The following is a 24,750-nucleotide window of genomic DNA, read 5'->3' as shown; positions in this document are numbered from 1 at the left end:
TTTTGTTTGTTTGTTTATTTTTGTACTAGTCAACATGTCTGAATGAACCTGAACAGAATTCACATCAGCCCCCCCCCCCCCCCCCCCCCCCCCACCATCTCTGTCGCTGTCCTCAGTGGGAGGGTCGGTGGGCGTGTGTATAGGAAGGGGGCGGGGAGGTTGTAAGGGGAGGCTCCCTTTTTTCTGACCCAGAGAGTCAAAGATACATAAGCCACATGACTGCTGGCTGGGCTTCTTATCCAAGGCAAACAGCACGCACACGAGAGGCTGTCGCTAGCTGACTCTCTGCACATTCACAGCTTCGCTCAACTTGGCACGTGCTGCTTTTCTCAGAGGAAATTAAAACACAGCTCCCCGGCGGAGCTCAGATAAAGACCTTCCTACAGTCTCCGAGTGGCGCTGTCACGCTTGCACACTGATACATAAAAAACCGCACATACAGACGGATTCACACACCCACACACAACGTGTGCGTACACGCACACACACGCACGTATACACACACAGACTCACTGGGAGACAAGCGCTCCCTCTCTCTCGCACACTCTCTCCCTTACAAACTCACACACGCACGCACAGACACACACACACACACACACCACTATAACAGCCAGTGCCTGACAGGGAGTCGGAGTGGAGTGCAGAGATGAATGTGAAGATCCTGACGCTGGTGATCGTGCTCCTGGCGTCTCTGCTGTGCTCGGGCAGTGCCGGTAAGTCAGGGAGAACGGGCTGCCACGTCCAGCCTCCCCACGGTGCGTTTCCTCTCCCTTAAGGCAGGGTTCAGTGGACCAGTTACACAGCGTGGTTAGGCACCTGCTCCAGCACTGCACTGCAGTGCTTTTCTTCTTATTGCTTCTGTCTTTTTTTTCCCCCGGTACTGAACTTTAACAGCCAGTTATTTGCTTAGTTTTATAACTTGCTTTGACATGCAGACACGCTGCACCAGTGGCTTAGTTTGAAATGGAGAGCTCAGTGCTTTGCGTTATTTTGATTTGTGTCCTCTGCTCAGCAGAGCAGTGTGGTGACTGAATGTACTGTATGACGCTCGACTGAAGCTGTACAAGTGTGTATTTGTATGTGTGTCTTGAGGCATCTGTGCTGATATTATTACAGCAGGCGTGCTGGCTATTCTTTAGGAGAATGCTTCAGTTGGCATTGTTTTATGCAAAGATGCCTGCGATAAGAGAAGCTGATAATGCAAGTGCAATGCTTTGTCAAAATGAATCCAAATTCAGCGTCCCTGCAGAGACGCACGTTCCTGTGTGTTATGAAATGGCATTGAGTAGCACTTTAAAAAAATATGCTGAGCATACCCTCAAGGGATGCATTTTAACATGTGAAAGGAAAGCAGTGGCTTGAATGAGAGAGAGCCTGCATTTGCAGGGCAAGTGATAATTTAAAGGGGAAAGAGGGAGGAGGGTTGTGAATTCCTAGATTGCTTCTCAGACCGAGACCCCTCCGCTATCGGCCGCTGCAGCTCTCGTAGGGAGGCGTTACCCCCTCGCGTTTCAGGTACCACAGCATGATGTTGGGCTCCCCCCACACCCCCTCAGCTTATAGAGGCACAGTGCATTAATAAGGTTTCATTTTTCTCGAAGCATCATGGGGTTACGAGGCTGCACGTGTGCATGAGCCTGTTATGAGGCTGCGTGGCTGAGTCGCGCTGAGCGCTGCGGTCGCCCATGGAGATGAGTGGCAGAGGGCGAGCGGCTCCGGGTCTCGGGTTGTCGCTCTCTCCCCGTCCCGGCGGTGCCAAGTCCGCCGGCGAGAGGCTGCGACGCTCCTCGCCATCCGCTCGAGCTGCGGCGGGGACACGTTGGTGGGGCGGAGGGGGCGCGTGGGGGAGTGGTGTGCCGGCAGTGGGCGTGAAAGCGCTCGTCTGGAGACCGAGCGGCTTCCCGGCTCGCCGGGGGTTTGCCGGGAAATCGCAGGCTATTTCGGTCATGTGCGTCTGGCCTCCGCGCGCGCTTCTGAGTGCTGGGTCTCACGGGCGAGGGGAGGGCGGGGAAACGGAACCAAACTAATAGCGCAACAGGCAACCACGGCAACCTCATTCAATATGTCCTAAGGCAAGAGACTGCCATTTAAAGAAACGAGGGAAAGGAAAGGCTGAAATGCAGATAAATGTCAATTTTCACTCATAGAAAGATGTAGCTTATTAATTAAGCAAACTCAAGCAGGTCGGAATATTAGAAAAATAAATGTCAAACTATATCCTTCCTTTATGGATGTGAAACCTTATAGTGTGTCAAAAAAGTAGCTGAATCACTCAGGATAACCATAACTTTGCCTTTCACTCTTTCACAACTACATAGGTAATAAACTGCATATGTAATATGTAACTGCACACACACACACACAAAATGGTTTTCAGATATTAAGTTTTACCTTCCTGGTTGACTTGAGTTTGAGGATCATGGTGCTCAGGTTCTAGTCTTCGACTGTTCAGTACTGCTGTGAGCGAAAGGACAATTTCGTGCAAGCTGTCAGCATCACTATTATTCGCCACAAAACTTTGATGTATTGTCGAACGGGGGTTTCGCACCAGCACAGCCGCCTCGGCCGAACAGCCACGCGTTCTGGGTCACCGACGCCCAGAGAGAGGCCAGGAAAATAAATACGCCGCTCATTAAGCCAGCCGCGGGCGCACAATGTTTCTTTTCAAAGAAAGAGGGAATGTTTTGAGAAACAACAAGGAGAGACCTACACTAACCGCAAGCAGGAAGCATTAAATCATAATTCCCACTCATTCAGCTCACTCTGCTAATGTAAAGGTGTCTGGGCCCATGGCTGCGATTATACGGGTCGTAAAGAGAAACAAAAATGGGTCCAAACTTTTCCAGATGTGCCACAGTAATGTAATGGCAGGCGAGTAACGATGATAGAGGGCGAGCTGTCAGAAGGTTATTGCAGAATTATATGGGATCGGTCAGCAGGTCTTTTGAGGTGTGGTGCATTTTTGGCAGGCAGTAGCCAAGTTGCCCCCTTCTCTCTGTGTCTCTCTCTTTCTCTCTCTCACTGAATCTCTCGCAAGGTCAGAGGTTCAGATCTATTTTGCGAATAACCTGGATTTGCTCTATATGCGGAGCAGGCAGCAAATTGCAACCAAACTGCAATTAAGTTAGCAACAAGGGCTTGTCGACGCTCTGCCTGGAGGCAAGAGTCTGCTTGAGAACTCATCAAGCTCATTACAGGAGAGCTGGAGTCCATCTGCCCAGCACTCACAGCAAATTGATTGGCTCCTTTTATTGGGTACTAGTTGAAAATTGCAGGGGGAGATGTATTGTCAGTGCGGGGTGGAAACATCTGCATGGCACTCCCTGTCAGCGGTGGCTATTACCTAAGAAAATCAAACGAATGTCAGTTTCGCCAAAGCAGCCAACCCATCCTGTACTATTTTATCTTTGGACAGGTACAGCTAGCGACAATCAATCAAATTTTATTTATAGAGCACATTTCATACAAGTGATGCAGCTCAATGTGCTGTACATAAAAATAAGAAAGAAGTAATTAAAAAGTGTTACAGTGGAGAAAATAGAAAACAGTACAAATAACACAGAGATACTAAAAACATTATACAGAGAGAGCTAAATAAAACAAAATGAAATGAAATAAAATTAAATTTAAAATTCAAAATTAAAAATATTTAAAGTTTAAAAATCGGGGGCATATGAGAGCATTCTATGTAAAGGCCATGCTAAAGAGGCAAGTCAGTTCCTCCTGGTTTCAGCAGGTCACTGTCTGGTATAAGACACACAGCTTTTGATGAAGTTAAACTTGAGGGCCGGCCACTTTGAGAAGTGCAATAATGTACTCTATTGTTCTGCTAAAGTAAAAGAGGTTCATTAATTCATTCTGAAATGAATGGAAGTAGAAGAACATAAAAGGAGGCCTCCTTAATCATTACTCCATTTTTGATAGGGATGTAAAATGATCCTTATATTAGAGAAAGTTTCATCTTGGTAAATGCTTAAGATGAGGTGACTACTTGTGGAGGAGGCTAAAAGTAATTCCTCAAATATATATAACTCACTGACAGTACAGTTGGGGTAAAATGAAAGGAGAGTATTGGGTTGAGAGGAGGGTGTTGGATTAACTCTCAAGAACAAGGGAGAGAAAGACAGAGGGAGAGAGTCAGCAGGAGGCCTGATAGACAGGGTCAAAGAGAGAGAGAAAAAAGAGACAAGGAGAGAGACAGCAGGAGGTCCGAGTTACACGGGTTCTGCAGGCTGTAGGCAGGGAAGGAGCACACACACTTTGAAATATTCAAAAGCCTTTAAAACTGCACAGCTGGTGGTCCTGTTTGCCTTCCCCAATTTGCAGGTGGATGAAGGAGTAAAGTAAAAAAGGCACATGGGGATAGTAAAAAAAGAAAAGGCTTCAAACAATGTGACGGCATTAAATCTTCTTAAGGCTCGCACTTCTGCATTGAGGCTGTAGCTGCAAGAGACTCGGCCAGGGAGTTGTCCCTGCCACTGCGTTAGCAATCACTCCATTCAACATCAAAACATATCCCCAGACTAGACCCAGAAAACTCCATTTTCATCTTCGACAGCTTAATTAAACCCAGATATTTCAAATGACCTACCATTTCCACCTGGGCCCAGTATTAAAATGATTTATTGCTCCCGTCTTGAACATACAAAGTTACGTTTAGAGCTGTTGCCAATCTGATACGATGAGAGTGGACACTTTTATTAACTGCAGGGCTAACTGCTGAATAAATATTTTAGGTCACAAAATGAGTGTGCTTTAATTATTTTTCCACGGTCCATTTGTAAAACGTAAAGCAACATATTCCAGCGTTGATGATTCTCAACAGGCCACTGGTAGCAAACACATGTTTACTAATGTCAAAATGCATACACTATCTCAAGAGCATGTTGTTGAATCTTTAAGCAAATGAGTGCAAGTGGCATTGATGACACCTTGGTTCTTACAAATAAGGGACCTTGATGGATGAGATTCATTCACAGGTGTTGGTTTCTGAACCACTGTCATAAGAACATGCGGTTCTTCATCTAGGTCTTCAAGTTCAATAATATGATTCTGTTCAGGTGACTTCAGTGTTGCCAACTAGTGGGGTCCTACTGAACCCCACACAGCCAAAAGATTTCCAACTAGCTCTACTTTTCTCATCTTTCTCATGTTGGTATAACCTTTTATAAGCATTTAAAAAAAAACTTTTAAAGCATTTATAATAAAATGCTAAATTATAAAAGATGTGTACCCATCTGGCCAGACGACAGTCCTTCAATACAACACAGGAAAATGTGATAATGAGCCCGCAAAATAGATTATTTTTTATTTTTGCAGTTGCTTCCTTGCAGGTGTTTATGTTCTGTTTTTCCCTGCTTGTGCCGCCGCATCAATCTCAGAACCGATGCTGCGACTGCAGGCGAGTTAGCATCCCGCACGCACATGTGAACTCTTTACTATCTGTCACCATCGACAGCAATTACACCGAGAAAGAAATGTGTGTTCCTCTCGCTCCAAACAGCAGGGTTCCAGGGAGAAAGTAATGATGTGTCAGACTCCTCTCTACTTCAGTTGTAGGAAAATGCTGAAAGCTTCACAACTTTTTTTACAAAGTTATTATAAAATATCTATCTTTTTCTACTGTTTGCAGCTCACCACCATGTCCCACGGTGCTTTTCTCCGAGTATAACAACAGGCTGAATTTATAATCACATTTCAAATCACATTTCTCATTTCAGGCCCTGTACTGCAGACTGCTGTTAAGAAAAGTGCCAAAATGAATATATCCAGAATTTGTAAATATATACACTAAGTAGTTTTCAAAGCAATATTACCATATATTGAATAAACCCTTACTGTAGAACCAGTATACAGTATGTACATGTAGATCAGCAAAACATTTTAGTAAAATGCTAAATAAATTTACAGTAAACATATTTTTGCTGCAAATCTTAATACACTGCCACAAAAGGCTATGTGACATTGCTGCCCTTAAAATTTGGGTCATTTTCAACAGTCATTTTGTTTCTATAGTTTTTGCCAGCACACCAATCAATCTTTCACAGTCTGCATTGTAGCCTACATTCCTTTATGAAAAGACTGTGTGAAAATTATAGATTCACATGTGAATTCAGCATGTGAAATGAAATCATTTTTCCCAATGTGAAAAGAAAATGTTACATGAACAGAAAATGTTCACATGCAATTGGCCTTTTTCACAAGTGAATGAAAATTTCATGTGACAGGCTTTTTCAGGTGTGAAATACAATTTTCACATGTGAAAATAAAACATGTGACTTGAAATAGCACAAGTTACCTTTTCCCACTGTCATCTTATAAGTGGGATTATTATAGCCCACATGTGTACTCTTCACATGTTGGGTGTTCCCATATAGTTTTTGAACCAGCGGCTTTCCTGGATAGATGATGTTTCAACAGCTGGCCACACTCGATTGTTCTCATGTGTAGTCACCGCCTTACTTTGCTAAACACCTTGAAAACTGTGATAGTAGTAGGTTGTCCACAGTGTAAGGCTAAATTGTAAGATAGATTTGTGAAACTGAAAATCTTGGGTTTATCCCAAAATGTTCTTCCGTATTTACATCTGCCGGCTTCATACAAAGCTGTGATGTGATTGGACAAGCTATGAAATATCAGCTTCAAATAAGGTCAAAGTTCAAAACTTGACATTAACTTGGGGCTGCGCGCCATGCCAGACTTAACATTGCTGCCAAGTCGGGCATCAACACTCCTTCCATCCGTTTTGACGCTGATCGTGTGCAAGCAGCTTTAGCCTACTAAATGCTGACTGGTGAATCTTGGGCCACACTCTAAGGCTGCTGTCCTCAGGATTAAATCCTCTTTTAGACAGCCTGCTGCTTGCTTGAGAAACCAATTCAGGAGAAACCTCACTTAAGATGCTTTGCATGACCAGCTCTCGGGTTTCTCTGCATTAAAGGGCCAGCCCACAGTAACCTTTAACCACAGATTCACCCCTTTGCGGTACTGAGAGACGATAAGTAAGCACACAGCAAACAATCTTGTGTGCTTAATTAGGTGCCGTGCTCAAACCCAGCATTTAGATCCCACTAAGCAATCTGTCACCTCATTGGCGAATGCATTCATTATTCTGGGTGCACACATACTTGTTGAGCCTTTAAACATAAGTCCAGTCCAGGAGGTCAATCTGCAGCAGCCAGCAGGCAGTACAACTCATAAAGTGAATTGAGGGAGCTAAAAGGGTAGTTATGATAGGTGGTGGGTGAAGTGTTAATTCTGAAACTAGTCTCTATATCATCACAACAGTATGACACAAAATATCAGCCACAAGACCTCACCATCAAACGCCTGCCCTTCACCCTTTGTACTGCAATCAGGGTAACCTGAGGCAGGGCAGGTGGGCCCAAGGACTCTTTAATGACACCTGAGGAGCTAAGCATGGGTTCCAGGCTTGTGTGCTGAAATCTGTAAATTGGGAAGCCTGACCCATGTCAATTCAGTCAATGAACTCCTGACTGAGCGTCATTCACTGCTGCAGGCATGGAAACGTGACCTGAAATCTGCTAGGGATTGGTATCAGTTCTTGAGAGGACCTACAGTCACTGGCTGGTAGGCTCCCGATAGAGAGAGAGAGAGAGCGGCAGGTGCAGAAATTCAGACCATTACCATGTATTTTTTCAACTTAAATATGATAGATCCTTAGTGGCTGAGAGTGTTGTATATATGCACAAAGCTGGGAGTGCCTCCGTGTGCTCTGCTGCAGGGCTGAGTCCATAGTTGCAGACAAGAAATAAGTACAAGAACTGCGAGTCATAAGTGCATGTTCACAGTCCCAAATCCAGCAAGATGGAAATCATGCTTTAACACTAACACACACACACACACACACACACAGTCCTGTACTGCTCTCCTTGTGAGGACTTCCCATTGACTACATTCATTCTGTAACCTCTAACCCTAACCCTAACCCCAACCACTACATGCCTAACCTTAACCCTAACCTTAACCTAATTGTAACCCTAACCCTAACCCTAAGTCCTAACCCCAAAACAGCCTCTTGACCTTGTGGGGACCAGCAAAAGGTCCCCACAAAGATACATTTTCCTCATCTTTCTATCATCGTGAGGACATTTGGTTCCCACAAAGATAGTATTACAAGTTCATGCACACACACGTACTGTACACACATGCACACACACACACGTACACCCACGCACTCATGTATGTTGCTTTCCCATGCATGCTGCAGAGGATGGAGATCATAAGGAAGAGCTGAGGGAGGGGACCCTACAGCCCTTTACCTTGGAGCCTCCAGTTTCTTACCAATCAACAGGCAAGTCCTCAGGCCCTAGAACCCCTCCCCATTGTGCTCCAGTGATGTACCACATGCACCAGTTAGTGAAGCACAGAAATGAGCCTGTATATAGTGTAACACATTAACAGGGAAGTGTGCAGTGCACAGCCCCACACTGGCTGACCTTTGCCACTGAAATTGTCTCTCATCTCAGATGAGGAGATGGGCTGTACTCTAGGGGTTCTTCAGTGATATTGTCCATGCTACTGTAAAACCTGGAGTGAAGGTAATTAGGTGTGCCTCTTCATGAGGTAGAGCTCATTACTTCCTGTCACCTTTGACTCAGGGTGCATCACTGAGACAGGCATGAATGGCAGTGGAGAGGGAAGGCCCACATGGCATCAGGCTGTGGGCGCATGCAGGCTGACTGCCCACAGACCCCCTATAGCTCCTGGCTGCTCGCCATAGCTACTGGAGCCTGCAGTCCCAGGTAGAGGTCGACATAGCCAAATTAACTGCTTACATGCAGGGGGACAAATAGACAGAAAGAGAGGTATAAATAGCACAAGATGGGAGGAGTGTGGACAGGATGAAGGAGGAGAGACTAAAGGATGCAGTGAAGGCAGTGGGGAGGACAAATGCAACAAAGACATTAAGGGCTGTGCTTTTGTGAAGCTAGTTTAAATACGTACCTGGTTTAGCCCTAGATCTAAATGTTTGTTTCTGTAGCATGTAGGTTTTTACGGGCTGGGGTTGCTAGACCCAAGCCCAACCTTCCACCATTTCTGGCTGCTGGTGCTTCGAGCCAGGGTCATAGATGAAATCCTTTAGACTATCACTTGTCAATCTCCCACCTCCCATCCTCAGTCTTTAATCTGTAGCTTTCAGTCCTATAACCTATGTTCCATCACACATTCCTACGTCCGTATGTCTGTAACTCCCTTGGTTAGTGGCACTGTGCTGTTCCACTAAGGCCTGCTCAGGAGTGTTCGATACACAGCGTATCAAATCCACCAGAGCTCCACCTCTCAGTCTTCGTCATCTGATGGACAGCTGTGGTGTGATGGAAAAATCCCTGTACTTTACTGACAGGCCACGGTAGAATTTACAGGAGCTCTTTGCGTGCCAGCCAACCCCAGGAGAACCAGTGAAATGGATGAATAAGGAAACCTGATAGATGGCACCTGAGAAATGAATGGGATACTATACAACGGCCTGTTCATCGTTAGTCCCAGGAGAGGTTCCTTTCCAATGTTTGTCTTCCCCTTTTTATCAGGGAGCAAAATGGTAGCAGAAAAATGGAGGCATTCCTGAAATTCCCCCTTTATTAAACTTTAATCAGAGAATTACCGACTAGGGCCAAACCTGCACTTTGCTTCTGCTCCAAGGTCAGATCTGTGCGATAAGCCTGAGAAACGCCTTTTCCAATAGACCTCCTTCTCTCGCTTATCGCTAATCTACAAAAACACAGGGGGGGAAAGGTCAAGGAGGGCACTTCAGTCCTTTAAAGTTCCTGAAAGCTCCCGGCAACTTGTTTTTTGTAGGCTACTTTTTGGAGTCCAGGGCTCCTGTATTGGAACTGTCAGAAGATTTTGATTCATTTCTCTTCCTAGCAATAAAACACCCCCAGTACGACCCACTTCCATCCAGGTGAGAACTCCATATGTAACAGCCAGGCTTATTGCTTTGACAGAATAACAATTTTTTATTTATTTTTTGCAGCTTTCATCTCACTTCCTGTGGCCAGACAGGCTGAGATTTTTCACCACAATGAATCTGCCATTCCTCCCTTTCGCGCTGACAGCTCAGAGCAGCCAAAGACATCTAAATTGTCTCATTATAGAGGAAGCTTTGACAGACAGAAGGCAGAGATATGAGCTCATGATACAGAGCCTTCCAGACAGCCCGTTTGTTCGTAATTGCAGGTGTGGCTTGCTGCAATCTGAGCTCTCCAGCGGTATTACAGTTCTGTAAGACCTGGATGTCTTTTTTTGGGTCGAATGGATTTTCAGAATTTGTGGTGGCCATTGTGGGTGTGCAAAGGGTTGCCTAGGTTTTCCACCTGCAGGAACTGCATCACTGATGAAGAGTGAAATCTGATGCCGGTTGCTAAACTCAAGAGCAGTGATGCATAGTCCATAGGGCAGCCAAGTGAAGCAAACCCCCCCAACCACCCCTCCCCCCCTCCCCTCCCAAACACCGCAGGTGATGGTTTGATCCCCACGTGGCACTTTCTCATCTGTTCACTTTTCTGCTGCCGACCTGTCTGAATAAAGCACAAATGTGAAAGTGTCCAGCTCTCCTTAGTGAGAAAAAAATCAATAGCACATGAGTTACAAGTTAATCCTCATAGATCTTTTTAAAAATGAGCAGAATGTATAGACTTCCTTAATTCGACTAGTATCTGGCATCATAAGAAGGGTGTAATGCAAGGATTAGTGAGAAGATTAGGAAGGTGGCTTTTATTTTTCTTCAAGATGCTGAAATTTGTTCTCCTGGATGAATGAATTAGTTCACCGTTCATTGCAAATGTACATAATTTTCCCAACAGAATATTAAGTAAAGAATTAATTTGGGCTGTCTGCCATTTGGGAACAGCCCTTAAAAAATATAGAATTTTGGCCTTTAAATGTATATTCCTTGTCATCTACTGTATGCAAATCTCAGCTCTTTGAAACTGTACAAGTGTGCTCTTCATGTGTGGAGGAGAAAAAGAAATACTTTTTATAGAAGTGGGTTGGGGTTAAATGCTTCCACTTGCCTTCCCTGCTACATTTATTTAATATTTTACTTTAAACTGAACTTTTACTCATAGTGATATTTTATGAGGAAGAAATGTCAGATAAATCTGTTATGATTCTGAAAGTCTTGAGTTTTTGACACCAGTCTCTGACAGTTTTGGAATGGGTCTGAATTGTGCCCACATTTATGATGAAACATAGAGCATTGCTAAAGTTTGTCCACGTTGGAATGGAACAGCCCTGAATATTTGGCATGAATATATTGGTCTCAGAAATAATGATTCATTGTTGTGTGTTTTCTTCTGATCTATTCATAAAGAAATGTGTATTTATTTTGATCAGTGCTAATTAAGTCCCTTGGTTGATGGTCTGTATGGACTCCAAGATATTTATCTTGGAAAAGTTACAAAACTAACAAAGTTTCCACATGTTTTTGTGAGTTTCTTAACGGCACTGTTCTGGTCCATATATAGTGGGAGCTAGAAATGTCTTCACACAGTTTGTGTGATGTCATTGAGGCTTCTGACAGAGAAGCCTGTGGGATTGTGTGTTTATTTTTGGGAAAGGGTATTTGACTCACTGTAAAAGATGCCCTCTTTAGGATTGTAGATATATTTTAGGGTGTAGGATGGCAGCTAAGGACAAAAAAAGAGATATTGTTAAATTTATGAGAAGAGGAAAAACAGTTGGGACACAAACAGGGCAGACATTTCAGGCTTTATGGAAGACGGGGAAACTGCAGCATCCACCTTAGGAAATTACCTGTGCAGATTCTGAACTAAAGTACAGCTTGGAAGCCATAAAATACAAAAGAACGTGCTTGATTCAGCAGCCCGAGTCCCTTCTGTTCCTCTGGGAAAAAGATGAGGCTGATGAATGATGATTTAGAGGAATGAACACCAGCCAAGCTCTGCCTCTGGTTCAGCAAATTGAAATTGTGAATATTTATAGAGCTCACCTCAGTAATTTTTCCCAGCTTGAGCTTTGGGATTTTTCCACTTCGTTGGTATCGCAATTTGTGTGAATCGAAAGCTTTCAGGGAATATCTGGAGATATCAAAAATGAAAAAGAAACCAAGCAACAGGTGGAGACTTGAAGTCAACAAAAAGTTTCTCTCCAAAGAGTTACATTACACTTAGGCATTTAGCAGTCTCTTATCTAGAGCAACTTACACAGCTTACAGTCTTTACATACAAACCATTCATAGAATTGGAAATTTCATTGAAGTAATCTGGGTTAAGTACCTTGCTCAAGGTTACAACGGGAACTCCTGAGAATTGAAATTGCAACCTCAGACTTACAATCCACTACTCTAAGCATTGCGCTACACTGCTGCCCTGCACTGCTGAGTTTGCAAGGACAGTGGCAATGGACCAGGCAGTTTGTCTGCGTGGGCCTTAAGGGATTGAGACGCTCTTATTGCAAGATGACTGAAAACATCTGTAGGCTCATGGACGTGAGCGTGCTCTCTTCCCCCTCTCTGTATGTGCAGCGTTGGGGGTGGGGGGTTGGTTTGACACTGGTCCACGGACAAATATCTGCATTTAATTGCATGATAACTTACAAGTGAGATGTCATGGCTACAGAATACTGCAGTGCTGAAAAAAAAAAATGGGCAAATTACCCATCTGCTTCACTTTGGTGGCACCCCGTCCTCTGCACATTGACTAATGATCTAAAAGGCTGGGTGGGCCCACACATGCCCGCTCCTTTGGATAATGATTAAGCTTTACGTGTATTGAAGGCTGCTATTTTAAGCCTTTGAACAGATTATTAGTAGGTGTGGAACAATAACAAAGTAGAGTGCTAATATTGTGATGACTCATAATTTGTGATAACTTATGTCTTATGTTTGCACAATATGTCTCAATATGGACAGTTATACACATGTGAATGAGCATAGATAGATAGATAGATTGCTAGGTACAGTAGGTGTACATTGATAGGTATGTGTAGTTCTGATTAATGTTGACAGATGTGTTCCTCCCACAGGGCCCATGACCTCCACAGAGCCTGGCAGACCATTAGAGGAGGGGGTTGTGAGGAAGGTGGCACAGCCAAGCCCAGTCAGGAGCGCCCAGAGCCACAGACCGGCCGGCTGGAAGAGGAGACGTCCTCGGCCTCGCCTCTCTCACAAGGGGCCCATGCCATTCTAGAGCAGGTCAGTGACGTGCGCCATCTCCTGTGGGCAACAACAACAACTTTTAAATTCGGTTCTCATCACAGTACACTTTCATCTGATGTAGTTGTGCACATCAGTCCCCCCTAGGCATATTTTTTTTTTTAATCACATCCGTAAATTATGAAGTAATTGTTTCCCATTGATTTAGCCGGTTAAACTACTCCATAATATGTAGGACACTTTCATCAGCATCTGACATTACTTACTAATCTGGTTATTCAGGGGTTAAAACCATGGAAAAAGAAACTATCCAAATGCTTAGATCGTAAACATTTTCATTTGTTCAAGGAGCCATTCTACAGCTCTATGGAAAACAGATTATCTCCATAAACGTGGATACAGCATGACCCCATCTAGAGAAATGTCTGCATTCAACTTTTAGAAGTACTTGGACGGTTTGTCTGGGAGTCATTGAGAAGCTTGTAAATCTGACTGTTCTCCCAGCACAATTGTATGCTAAGACTGTGAGATATTCGAAAACAGGGTAATATGAAGAAGGGGTAACTTTAAATGTTCACAAACCCACATCCCTGCCCACAACACAGATGCATTATTGTTGGCAAGGAGAAAACCACATCTTTATGAGGTTATTGGACTTCAGCCTCTCCTTTCAATATCCCCAATAACTCCTTAGGTTTTATTTACAGATCGTGTAACCCAATACATTGCTGTGGGTGGCAGGCTTTAAGGCTTAGAAACTGCACTTAGAGTACCTATGTCAACTTTTGAGGGTGAAAAGTCCTATTCTATTCAAGCAAATTCAATCACAGCCATTTACCAAAAACAATATCCTGGAGAGCCCAGTTTCACAGAGAAACTTTCTCTCTCACAGAATCACTCTCACTCTTACAAGAGGATGTTTAACTTTTCATCTGAGCTACGATTTTCTTCGCGATATCTTTAATCAGAGGAAAGCTGTAGAAAAACATATTTCCATTCTGTTTGCTCAGCCTTAATGTCACAGGCTCCAAAAAAGCCACCAAGTAATTTAATACAGCTCAGAGGAAGTTATTTCACACTGCAACTCTCTAAGAAGGGACCGGTCATATCCCAGAATTTCTATGAAGTGGCTCATGTCTGTGGTTGCTCTTTTTTTCAAAATTGAAAAGCAGTCTTCTATGATGACAGACTTAAACAATGGCATTACAATTAGGAATCATAAACGTAACATCTTGAACCTGTATCAAAACCCTATGGTATTTCAGGCTGTAGTTCACTCCTCACCTCACTTGAGCGCACCCCTTTGTTAACTTGACTTTGAAAAGGGAAAAACAGCTTGGGTTGGAGTGAACCGGAGCGGGTTCCATTTGTCCCACTGCTCATTCATTCACATTTTTATCTCATGCTTGTGATGAGACAGGAGATCTCTGTGGAGGGCATGACCTTCCCGCAAGGGAGCTCTACTATAAATTCTCCCACAAGAAGAAAACCTCTTTTGTTGTTCCCTAATGAAACAGTTAATCGCTTTCCAGGTTTATGAAAGAAAGGAGGTGGGACTTTTATTTCTTCCTCACTTTCACAGTCTGTTACTTATTATTCTTTCAGTTGCTTTTTTGTGTTTATTTTTAATGGATTTTATAAACCCCTCTGGCTACAAAAGCAAAACTGAACCTCAAGGGAGTGGACAGAATTTGGCCTGAGCCAGACCTTCAGGATTTGAAGGAAAAGTGACACCTCCCAAGTACAATTCATTGCTTGTCCATTAAATCCTTAGCATCTCTTCTCAGCACGTTTAGCGGTCAATGCTCGTTTTGAGAGCTGGAATGCTGGCCGGACAATGATAGAGTCCACAGGATGTTGTGTGGCTGTATAAAAAGAGACGGCTCAGTGACTCACAATACCACTTCAGCAATACAAGACCAAGACATTTTTGAGAGATTCCTCCTCTTGCAGCTTTCATGCCTGGTTCATTTCATAGTTCATCGCTTTCAGGCTTTTTGTTCCAGATCCCTCAGACACAGTAACAAGGACCAATATACTTCTCCTGCCTGCAAATTGAGCCTCAATGGCTACTGGGCAATGGCAGCTCGTAAAATTGCAAATCCCCACAGTTAGCATTCAGGTTGGTTTATCTGAGGCATCTGTAAGAACCTAAAGTGATTTTTAAAAAACACAGATTTTCTTTTATATGATTCTCTTTTACGTCTCTTTTTCTCATTTTACTTCGGTCAAAGTTCAGCACCAATAATTAAGAAATTATCTCTAAAATTGTAATTATGAACCTGTATCAAAATTGTACAGCCATTGCAACTTCAGGGCAGGCTAACTGGTAGATATATTATAGCCAAATGGATGTCTATCATAGAAATCATACTAAACAAGTAATTGTTAAGCGGAGTGAAAATCAAGTGGTCTCAGCCAGGGTGGTCTGAAAGGCACAATGGATAGAAAGGAATGTGACTATTTTTCCTAGCCTGGTGAAAAGCCCTCGGTATGGAAGGGCTCTGACACGTAGCGGTCAGACCACTTTATGTCTGAAGTACTGTAACGTACAAACGATCTGAAGCAGGGCAGGGCTAGAATATATCATCACAGGGGGCTTGGTGGGTGAGAGCAGTGCTTTCTATTGGTTCTACTGACCAAAATATTTTAAAATTTATGACTGTAAAATAGCCGATAACTGATTTATGTTTATGTTAGGTTATCATCACATACTGAGGCAAGCAGGCCTAGTGCATGTCCTGATAATACACAGTGGATTTTTGCCAGAAAGCATGTGCTCAGTGACACAAAAAAGTAAAAACAGGTTGCCAGCCACAATACAATTTCTCAGCATCAAGGACAGCAGACATGGCTCTGGATTGCATGGATTGGTGAATGATTCAGCACCCCCATCAGCGGTCCTCTTTAAGCTCAGTACACAAGACCTAGATTCAAAGAAGGACACAAAGTGGTCTATAACACTGCCACTATTCAAAAATACAGTTATATCTGTAGCACCATAGGTTCTACCAATTCAAAGACAACATAAACATGGCAGTCTAGAACACTATAGATCTATTCAAAGATAAAGTAGACACGGTGGCCTGCAACACTATAGCTCTGTATTCAAATATAAAACAGACATGGTGATCTAGTGTTACAACTACAAAGCAGACACAGCACAAGCAATGAAGACACACAGGCAGTCACACACACATGCCGAAATGCGATGAGGAACGAGTTGATCTTTTTATATATTCTTTCCTCTTAATCTAATTTGAAGTAAATAAACAAGACGTTCCACTCACCGTGTTGTTGTCTCTGCTCAGTTGATGTAGCCCAGTACATGGCATTTTTTGATGCATGCCATGTTCATTCCATCATCATCAACAGAAAAAAGTACAATCCAAACAGATGAACAAACTATGCTCTGAACACAGGCATGTATTAGAGTTAGTACAAGCGGCAACGGTTGTATTTTCCAAGCAAGTTGACCTGCAAAGAGTAAAGTAATGAACACAGCTCTGCTGCAGAGCTTTATAAAATTAGCAACAAGAGCTTTCCAGGGTTTCACTAAATCAAATTATACACAAATTTCCCTTGTTTTATTTATTTATTTTTCTTTGGTCTTTAGTGCATCCCCATTAAAAAGTAATAGCCATTTGAAACAATAAATCCTTATGGAGCTAATAGTGGGGGCCCTTCTGAGGGTAAGGACCGGGGAGATCACACCTTTGCCCTCCCCTCCCTCTGCTATTGATCTGCAGTGATTTCTCAAACCTTTATTTGAAGAAATTCCCAAAATTCCTTATTTGAAATGTTCTCTTTTCTGGGTGTGATGCTTGCAGTAAGATTCATCCCTACCCAGGATAATCTTCCCCATGTTTTAGCTTCACAGTCCATTACCCTTCACTGATGGGTAACCCTTTTTCCAGAAACTGTTGGGCCAGGGCATTCTCCCACCGCCCTCAAACTGAACAATCCAAACTTTTAACAGTTAAGTGAGGGGAGAGAGCCTTTCATGCTCATCCTCATTGGTCCATCAGTATTGAACCCGTTAGTGAGTCTTTGAAGAGAACCGGTGCTTTGTTAGAGCCCTGACCAAGTGACCATGTACTCTTGCTCACTGACCAAATCCCCCCTGGGCTTGGAACCAAGATGTGATCCAAATGGCCTCTTCTCCAGCTGTGAACCAGTTTGGATGAGCAGGCAGGGACATGAGCTCAGCCCTTTTTGCTGTGCGCCCTGTATGTAATGATGAGAAGATGCCAAGATCACCAAATAATCAATTCGCTTGAGGAAATTAGTTTTTCATAAAAGTCAGATGCAAATGCTATGTTTGCATGCTTGTTTCCACAACAAAATTGTAGTAATCTTGCAACAAAACACTACCCTGGCTCATGAAAGTTACTGTCCGCTATTTTACATGTGGCTGGCTGTGATGTGTCAGAGCAGAACTTTAAAGCATGGGCACGGTTTACTTCAAAACTAGTGGTCCAGTCACTCTGCAGTCATAAAAGTAAGATGGCACATGTGGAGACTGGCCTTGGGAAGGGCAAAGACAGACCAGCTGCTCTCTCACACAGAGGGAACCAGCAGTGGGCTCCAAGCATGTGTCCGGGTGGGAGACTGGCTCTGCTTATTTACTCAATTTCACCCTCCATAAACTCCCAGGCTCAGCGAGGTGCTGCAGGATTATGGGAGAACTATCGCCTCCAGCAGATGGATACTTTTGCCATAGATAAGACAGCAGAGAGGATTAGTGTTAATCAGGAAAAGGGTTGTAGAGACATTTTCTGCAGGATCCCAAAGACTTTTGGGAGGAGGGAGGATAAGAGAGGCACCAGCCGGCCTATTAACCTTACTAGAGGGAGTAGCAGGTAGAAGAAACTGTTCACCTGTCTCTGCTAGCCTCCACTGATCTAACCAAAACATTAACACTTGTGCAAAAAAAATCATAGGACCACAGTATAATTCAGATACAAAATCCTTTAATAGCATGAAACATGTTTTATGCCATATAGATATGCACCATCAGCCTTCTATTGCTGCAAATTTATGTCAAGGTAGATCAAGGTACACAGGTGAGTTATTGTATAATAAACTCACATGCATATTTCATTGAAGCACAATTAATCACCAGCTGTGGCAGAGGGCATTGATTACCTTTCTAAATATGGCAGCCTTCATTCAATACACGTAACACGGCTATAGTGTTTCCTTTCTAAATCTAGTTTGTAGCAGGCTTAGATTTTTAAAGGTAATACTGTGGGAAAGTCATATTAGGTCGTGTTACTGTATTTTCAAGCCAGTGGAAAAATGGCCGGAACACTTTTTTCCATCAGGTTTAGTGCACAGTAACCTTGTGCAGTATATTGTGCTGTCAGGACCAGCAATGACCTTACCAGTGCTGTTCCATGTCTTTGCTTCCCACAGGCATGGCCAAGAACAACCACCCCCAGGTTCTGACTTCTGTGCTCCTGTTCCTCTACACTGGAGGCCGTGCAACAGGGGCCTAGGTCAGGCCAGCTTGAAGAACTCCGTGCCTCCTGGTTCTTTTAGCAGCTTATTTGTCTGCCCAAGAAACTGGACAAGCTTTTTTGCCCTCGGCTCTGCAAAGGACTGGTGGGGGGTGGGGGGGAGGGCAGGTTACCTACGCTGTAAGATTCTCTCTCTGTTTTTCCCCTCTTTCCTCTCCCTGGCATTGCACACTTTGCATGCCTTCTGGCCTGTGGGGGTGTCGGTTCCAACTAGTGTTAGTCTTAAAGCGTCAGATGCTTCCTTGAGGTGTGGTGTTCTGTCTGGTATAAGGTGATCATGACCATTAATTCCATACCCATATGACTGTTTATATTAGGAGTGGCAGGGGTGATGGCAGTGTGGGGGGGGATTAGTGGTTGAGTGAAGTAACTGTAAATGGACCCCACACTTGGGTCTGTCTGAACTCTAAATCCAGATCAGATCAGGTGAACTTCACAAAGGCTCTTAAGCAGCTTAGCTCAACAACAGACTTTCCTCAAAAAATTAAAGGAGCTGAACCTGTTATTCTGCTGTTACCCTGTGATCTTATTTAGTTTTTACAATGGTGATTGTTACTCCAAATGAATAACCATAATGAGGTTAAGTGAACTTGAGAGGAATTTATCCGGGTCGTAAATGAAGGTATTTGAGCACCTCGTGCAAATGAAATGCAAACCCAGACACACACCCTCCTTAAAGCTTAGCGGTTCATTTGTTCATAAGGGAGATGCTATCTAAAAATTCTGGAACGCTTGCATCCCACCGTTGGTTCTAATGCACAATCCCAAGCCCTGTCATAATATCGCAAAGCCTCACCTTCTGCACACCCAGATCCTGCACAGCTGTTGTATATGACTGTTAACATGGCCAGGAGTAATCTGCAGCACAGACAAACTTCTCCTGCATTCAGTGAAGTGCCAAATGATCATCCATTACACAACACTGTCCGGATGAGACAGGTCACCTCTCGTTTTAAAGAAACCATTGACGCATACAGTAAGTGGGCATTTTTGTAAAAAAAAAAAAAAAAAAAGGTTAATGTTCTAAATTTGACTGCATGCTCAAGGGAGGATGTATGAAAAAATTGGACCAAAAAAAACTGTTCAGCACTTACTTGACATTTTGATATATAAGCCACCTTATTCAGCCTTCCCACAGTGCACCTGTTCTAGAGAGCTGGCACAAGGGAGTTTTTACACCTGACTCACCTCCATTGTGGGCCGAGGCTTTTTGATTGGTGTGCCCTGATGCCTTTTCATTTTATTGAAAATTGTTCTGATTTTGCTGATTTTGGATTTTTCTTTTTCTTTTATATAAAGGTGCTTTGATTGAGGTTCGTCGAAAAGCAGTGTTTGATATGTGCATTATGAAATTGACACACATACAGCGGCATGTACAGCATATATACTTACTCTGCAACCCTGTCCGTGCATGCGCTGCTAGCCCTGTGTCCGGATGCAGTCCTTACTGAACACTGTGTCTTTGGTGCAGCTGCAACTTAGCTTCATCCTGCAAGGCACAGGTGGTCCCACCTTTGAGAAATCGGGTCATAAAAACCCAGTGGATAATCTCTGTCCTACGCTAGATAAATCGTTTCATTTGACTATTATGGTGGTTCACAAAACAAAAACTAAAACAAATTCAAATTAAATAGAATATATAAGCGCAAATTGAAGAGGAAGTGTAGTTCAATTGATATTTACACTGCTCGGGAAATTTGTCTTTGTATAAAGCTCTGATTTTCATCAAACAAGTGGACCTACAGGACAGCACCGCCAAAATTACACACCTGGGGCTCTTAGGTCTTCAAAAAAAGAAAAATGCAGGGCATACAGGATTCCCCCTCTAGAAACAAGAATAAAAAGCTGTTCATTTTAGCTGCCTCTGTCTCCTGTGGCAGCACCTCTTATTAAGACAGTGTCAGTAATCGCAGGGGTAATGCACCCAGCCAAGCTCACCTTGATTAAAAATGTATTAAATCTGAGGGCACTCCGAATACTAATAATTTTCACTCCCACTATCATTCACTCCTACCGTTCAAAAGGGAGCTGGAGGTTTGATTCATGTGTGTCCTTTAGGGTGCTGGTGGGGGTGGTATGAAAAGGGGATGTGTCACCGAGAGGAGTACAGACCAGTCAGGTCCCCATCTTTCCTAGGGTGTGCCTTTTGTGGTGCTGAGTTATCAATGTAATCAATGCCCTGCTTTTGACGCGTGACTGTATCAGCCCCATTTGCATTAGCAGAGCTACCTATCCACAGAACTGGAACCAACTGTTGCGTGACAGAAAAGGTATTGGCATTCCCTTTTGTGCTGTCACTAAAAATGTAGCCGCGACGCTCTCTGAGGAAAACACCACCAAGATTTCCAAATCAATGGCAGCTCAGTGGAAACGTTTTGTATCCGCTCCAAGTTCCCCATTCCCCCAGCCATTGGCCAGCTTCCCCTCCGGACCTCTTGGTATGGATATGCAGAGCAGCGCTTTTGCAGTTGGAAAAGGAAAGAAAACCTGAAAATTCTTCCTTTGCTGTTTAATGTTTTTTCAATGTACAGTGACTGTTTTTTGTTGCCTTGCTGGCTGTCCAAAGCTACTTTGAATTCAGTCTGGAAAGCACTATTTGCTATGATAGCACAGGTTTAGACAAGGGCCTGCAGCACAATACAATATGTGGCAAGTACATTAAAGCTTCCATGCATTTCACTGTACAGCCCACAGTCTCCTCGAAGGCAGCAGATTAATGGGGCTTGGGGCATAAAGAGGCTAACACATCAAGGCTCAAGCCCAAATGATGAATCAATGCATTACGTGCAGAGAGCAGAGGTTTCTTCTTAATGGACTTCCAGCAAAGCTTTACACCAGAGAAACGATTCCCGATTTTCTTTCTCTCTCTCTCTCTCACTCTCTCTCACATTCTTCCTCATTACATCACAAGGCCTGGGTAATATTGTTCCTATGCACAAAAAAAAAAAATGTTTCATGATTTAATGACTGATGTTTGGGGTTTTAGCTCTTGTTCACTCTTGGTAATGTGCATTTGGCTGGGGCTAGGATTGGCAGGATTGTGAGAAATATGAAAAGCCCTGGGGAAAGAGGGTAGAAGGCAAGTGAACCACCAGCATGCAAAGTGTGGCAAAAAGCCTCGCTCACTGTTTTTTCTTGTGGCTCAGCTGCAGACACCCACACCCCCCTCCCCCTTCACTCATGAGAGACCATACAAACCTAATGGTGCCACAATCCTGGCCATAGGTTGTCATAGCATTAGCTTTGCTGGCACTTTTTGTTTCAAACAGTATAAGCTTCACATGTTCTGCACATGTGAAACAGAGGAAAGGCAGGAAGGCAGGTGTGCAGCATGTCTCATTTATTTGCTGTTAATAATAACACAAGCTGTGGAATCAGCCATTTGAAATCCTACCACTATCCTAAGACCACTAGCTGAACAATCAACCGGATAACTAGATTGGATCTCCCAGAGGAATGACATAAGTCCTAGAATTACCTTTCATTAGCCCCAGCAGCTTCTGATAGGATTTAAGGCCCAGAATAGAACAGCCTACATGTGGCACTTTTTCGTATGGTCAGTCTGTCTCACACCTTTACTCCACAGTGTGGAATGAGGGAAACAGAATAAAGAATTTTGGCCCCTGCCATCCAGTCAGTATCACAGCATTACAAAGCTAATGTTCCAATGCCACTGTAATATTACTCCCAGTCTCTCATCTTTACTGTTGAAGATATGTGCTCATATTAGCCAACTGGGCCAAATGTACAGTCAGTCTCTGTCTCTGTTTTGGTGTTGAACTGGGCAAAAGTGTAAAAAAAGAAAATTAAACTAAAAAAAAAGAAATGTATCAGAAATGTTTGAAATACTATGTACATATTTGAACTTTTGGTTTCTAATTTATAAATGAAAAGCTTTAGCTCTTGGAGTACTTTCATTTCCTTTTCATGTGTAGCTTTGTGTTTTTAATTTCTATTTCTGTAAAGTGTGTAAATATATCTTTATGATAATAAGTAATATTAAAAATATCTTATTTTAAGAAAATATTGTGTCAATTGTCCTTTTTTGTCTGGTGGTGTGATGGTAACAATTTGAAAGGTTTCTAGGATACAGACATGCTGTAAACTGTTGGTGTGTTCATGGAAGCTACAGTAATGAGCAGTGAAGCATGGAAATCCAGTCAACCTAGAATATAGATGCCTTCGAAACCAGGGCTACAGTTAGAGCTGTGTGTGCTAGGAGATACTGTACCTGTCAGAAAATATCATGTAATGAGGAATTCATACTTACCCCTGCTATCACCTGCTCCCTCTCTAGTGACAGATGCTCTGACTGCATGTGTTGCATATTAATGCAGCATGTGTTGGTATGTACCATAATGGTTATTTTTATGTTTTTTGTAAACCAGCAAAAAAAAATCCACCAATAGCACGGTTCATTAGCCGCATGAACTGTACTCAACCCTTCCCTTTACTGTTCATGCTTTGAAAGCACAGCACATTGTCACTGTTCCTCCCGTGGAAGTATGAAAGAAGAAGAAGAAAGCCACAGGAGAGCGATGTGTGTTTCTGTGGCACCTTCCAAATCATTTTCAAGAAAACGTGACCTCTGCAACAGAAAAGAGGCAGTGGAGGGGAGGGATTTCTCTTGCCATGCTGGACTCGGAGGGCAGTCTCTCAGGGATGGGCTCAAGGAGCCCTGGGTCCCACTTGTTAAAGTGCCAAACGTCTGTTAACAGAGTCTACCCCAGCCCACACACCGTAGCACCAGGGGAACGCACACCATAAAATGAGAGGAAAAGAAAATTGAGGGGAATAGACAGTAGCTTGGGGAATAGTAGGCTAACCCTTGAGTATTCTCAGGGAAGTCTAAAGACAGCGCAGGCTCACCCCTGAGTCCCCACAGGGCAGTCTAAAGACAGCGCAGGCTCACCCCTGAGTCCCCACAGGGCAGTCTGAAGACAGGACAGGCTCACCTCTGAGTCCCCACAGGGCAGTCTGAAGACAGGACAGGCTCACCTCTGAGTCCCCACAGGGCAGTCTAAAGCACATTAATGGAGGACAGAGAAGAGGAGAAGTATACTGATGATACAGACAGAGTTGCACAAAGATCGATTCAGCTGTCTTTTAAATCAAATAATCAGACAAACCAAAATTAATCCACCTTCTCATTTCTACCTCTCAAACATGCAATGTTCATATTTTATTTAGCAAGTATAATTCTCTTTCTTTGGATTTTCAGTTTTCTTGTTGTTTTTATGGTACAATTCAAATGTTCCACTATGATAAAATAATTTGTTTTACATTCTAATTACATAAATATCTGCAGGCGGTTCATTATGCAAATTTGCTACTATTTCATGATTATACAAATCATAATAAAACATTTAATAAGAATGCAAATGTTCAACCAATCAGTGTTTCTTAATGAGGCTGTTGTGACACACTCCATTGCTGGCAACAACGTCTCTTTATTTTAACAAGGAAAAATTCAGCGGCTGTCCAAAAATGCTGATTTGTTGGCATCAAATTGAGAGATGTGATCAGCATACGTGTTTGACATATCTGTTAATGTCCCAACTGGCAAGGCAGATGTACATAATCACCAGAAGCCAGATCATTATTTTGTCTGGTTGTCTTTTGTTTCAAACACTCCATTTTGCAAAAGTCTTTTTTTCATCCCAATGCTGGTTCCATAATTTTGCATCATTTGCATTTGTGCAGAATAAACTAAAATTACTATACTGATTGTGCAGCCTCTTAGATTTTATTTTAATATATTGCAACTATCGATTCACAACAATTCAATAAATGCATTTATGAATGTATCTAGCCTACAGCTCTAGTCTATGAGTTACACAGTGTAAGATTTCAAATATAATTTGTTTTCTAACTAGATAAATACAGCATCAAATATATTTCCCTCAGGGCACATGTGGTACTATACCTCAGAATTTGAGCAGGATAATAGTAAGAATGGAGTAATTTTGAGGAAAAGGCATTGGCAGTACATGAAAAATAGTCATGGATGTGTTGCCTGCAGATCAAGATTCTCCATAAATGATGTGTGCCAAGCATCAGAGATACTAGTGTTACTGCTGTGCATCTACT

The 24,750-nt window shown here is 43.0% G+C and overlaps 1 protein-coding gene across 1 annotated transcript; it reads left to right on the top strand.

Moving 5' to 3' along the window:
• The first annotated feature begins 215 nt into the window (after nt 1-215).
• LOC135262992 (apelin-like) lies at nt 216-22,684 on the top strand. Its single transcript, XM_064350503.1, has 4 exons — nt 216-713; nt 8,231-8,314; nt 13,009-13,177; nt 18,557-22,684. The coding sequence occupies exons 1-3, from the start codon at nt 647-649 to the stop codon at nt 13,170-13,172; spliced, it is 315 nt and encodes a 104-aa protein (XP_064206573.1). The 5' UTR covers nt 216-646; the 3' UTR covers nt 13,173-13,177; nt 18,557-22,684.
• Nucleotides 22,685-24,750: the final 2,066 nt, after the last annotated feature.

Source organism: Anguilla rostrata, chromosome 9, assembly GCF_018555375.3.
Source record: "Anguilla rostrata isolate EN2019 chromosome 9, ASM1855537v3, whole genome shotgun sequence".
Classification (NCBI taxonomy): Eukaryota; Metazoa; Chordata; class Actinopteri; order Anguilliformes; family Anguillidae; genus Anguilla; species Anguilla rostrata.
Note: the sequence above shows the minus strand (reverse complement) of the source record. Positions and strands in the feature narration are given on the sequence as shown.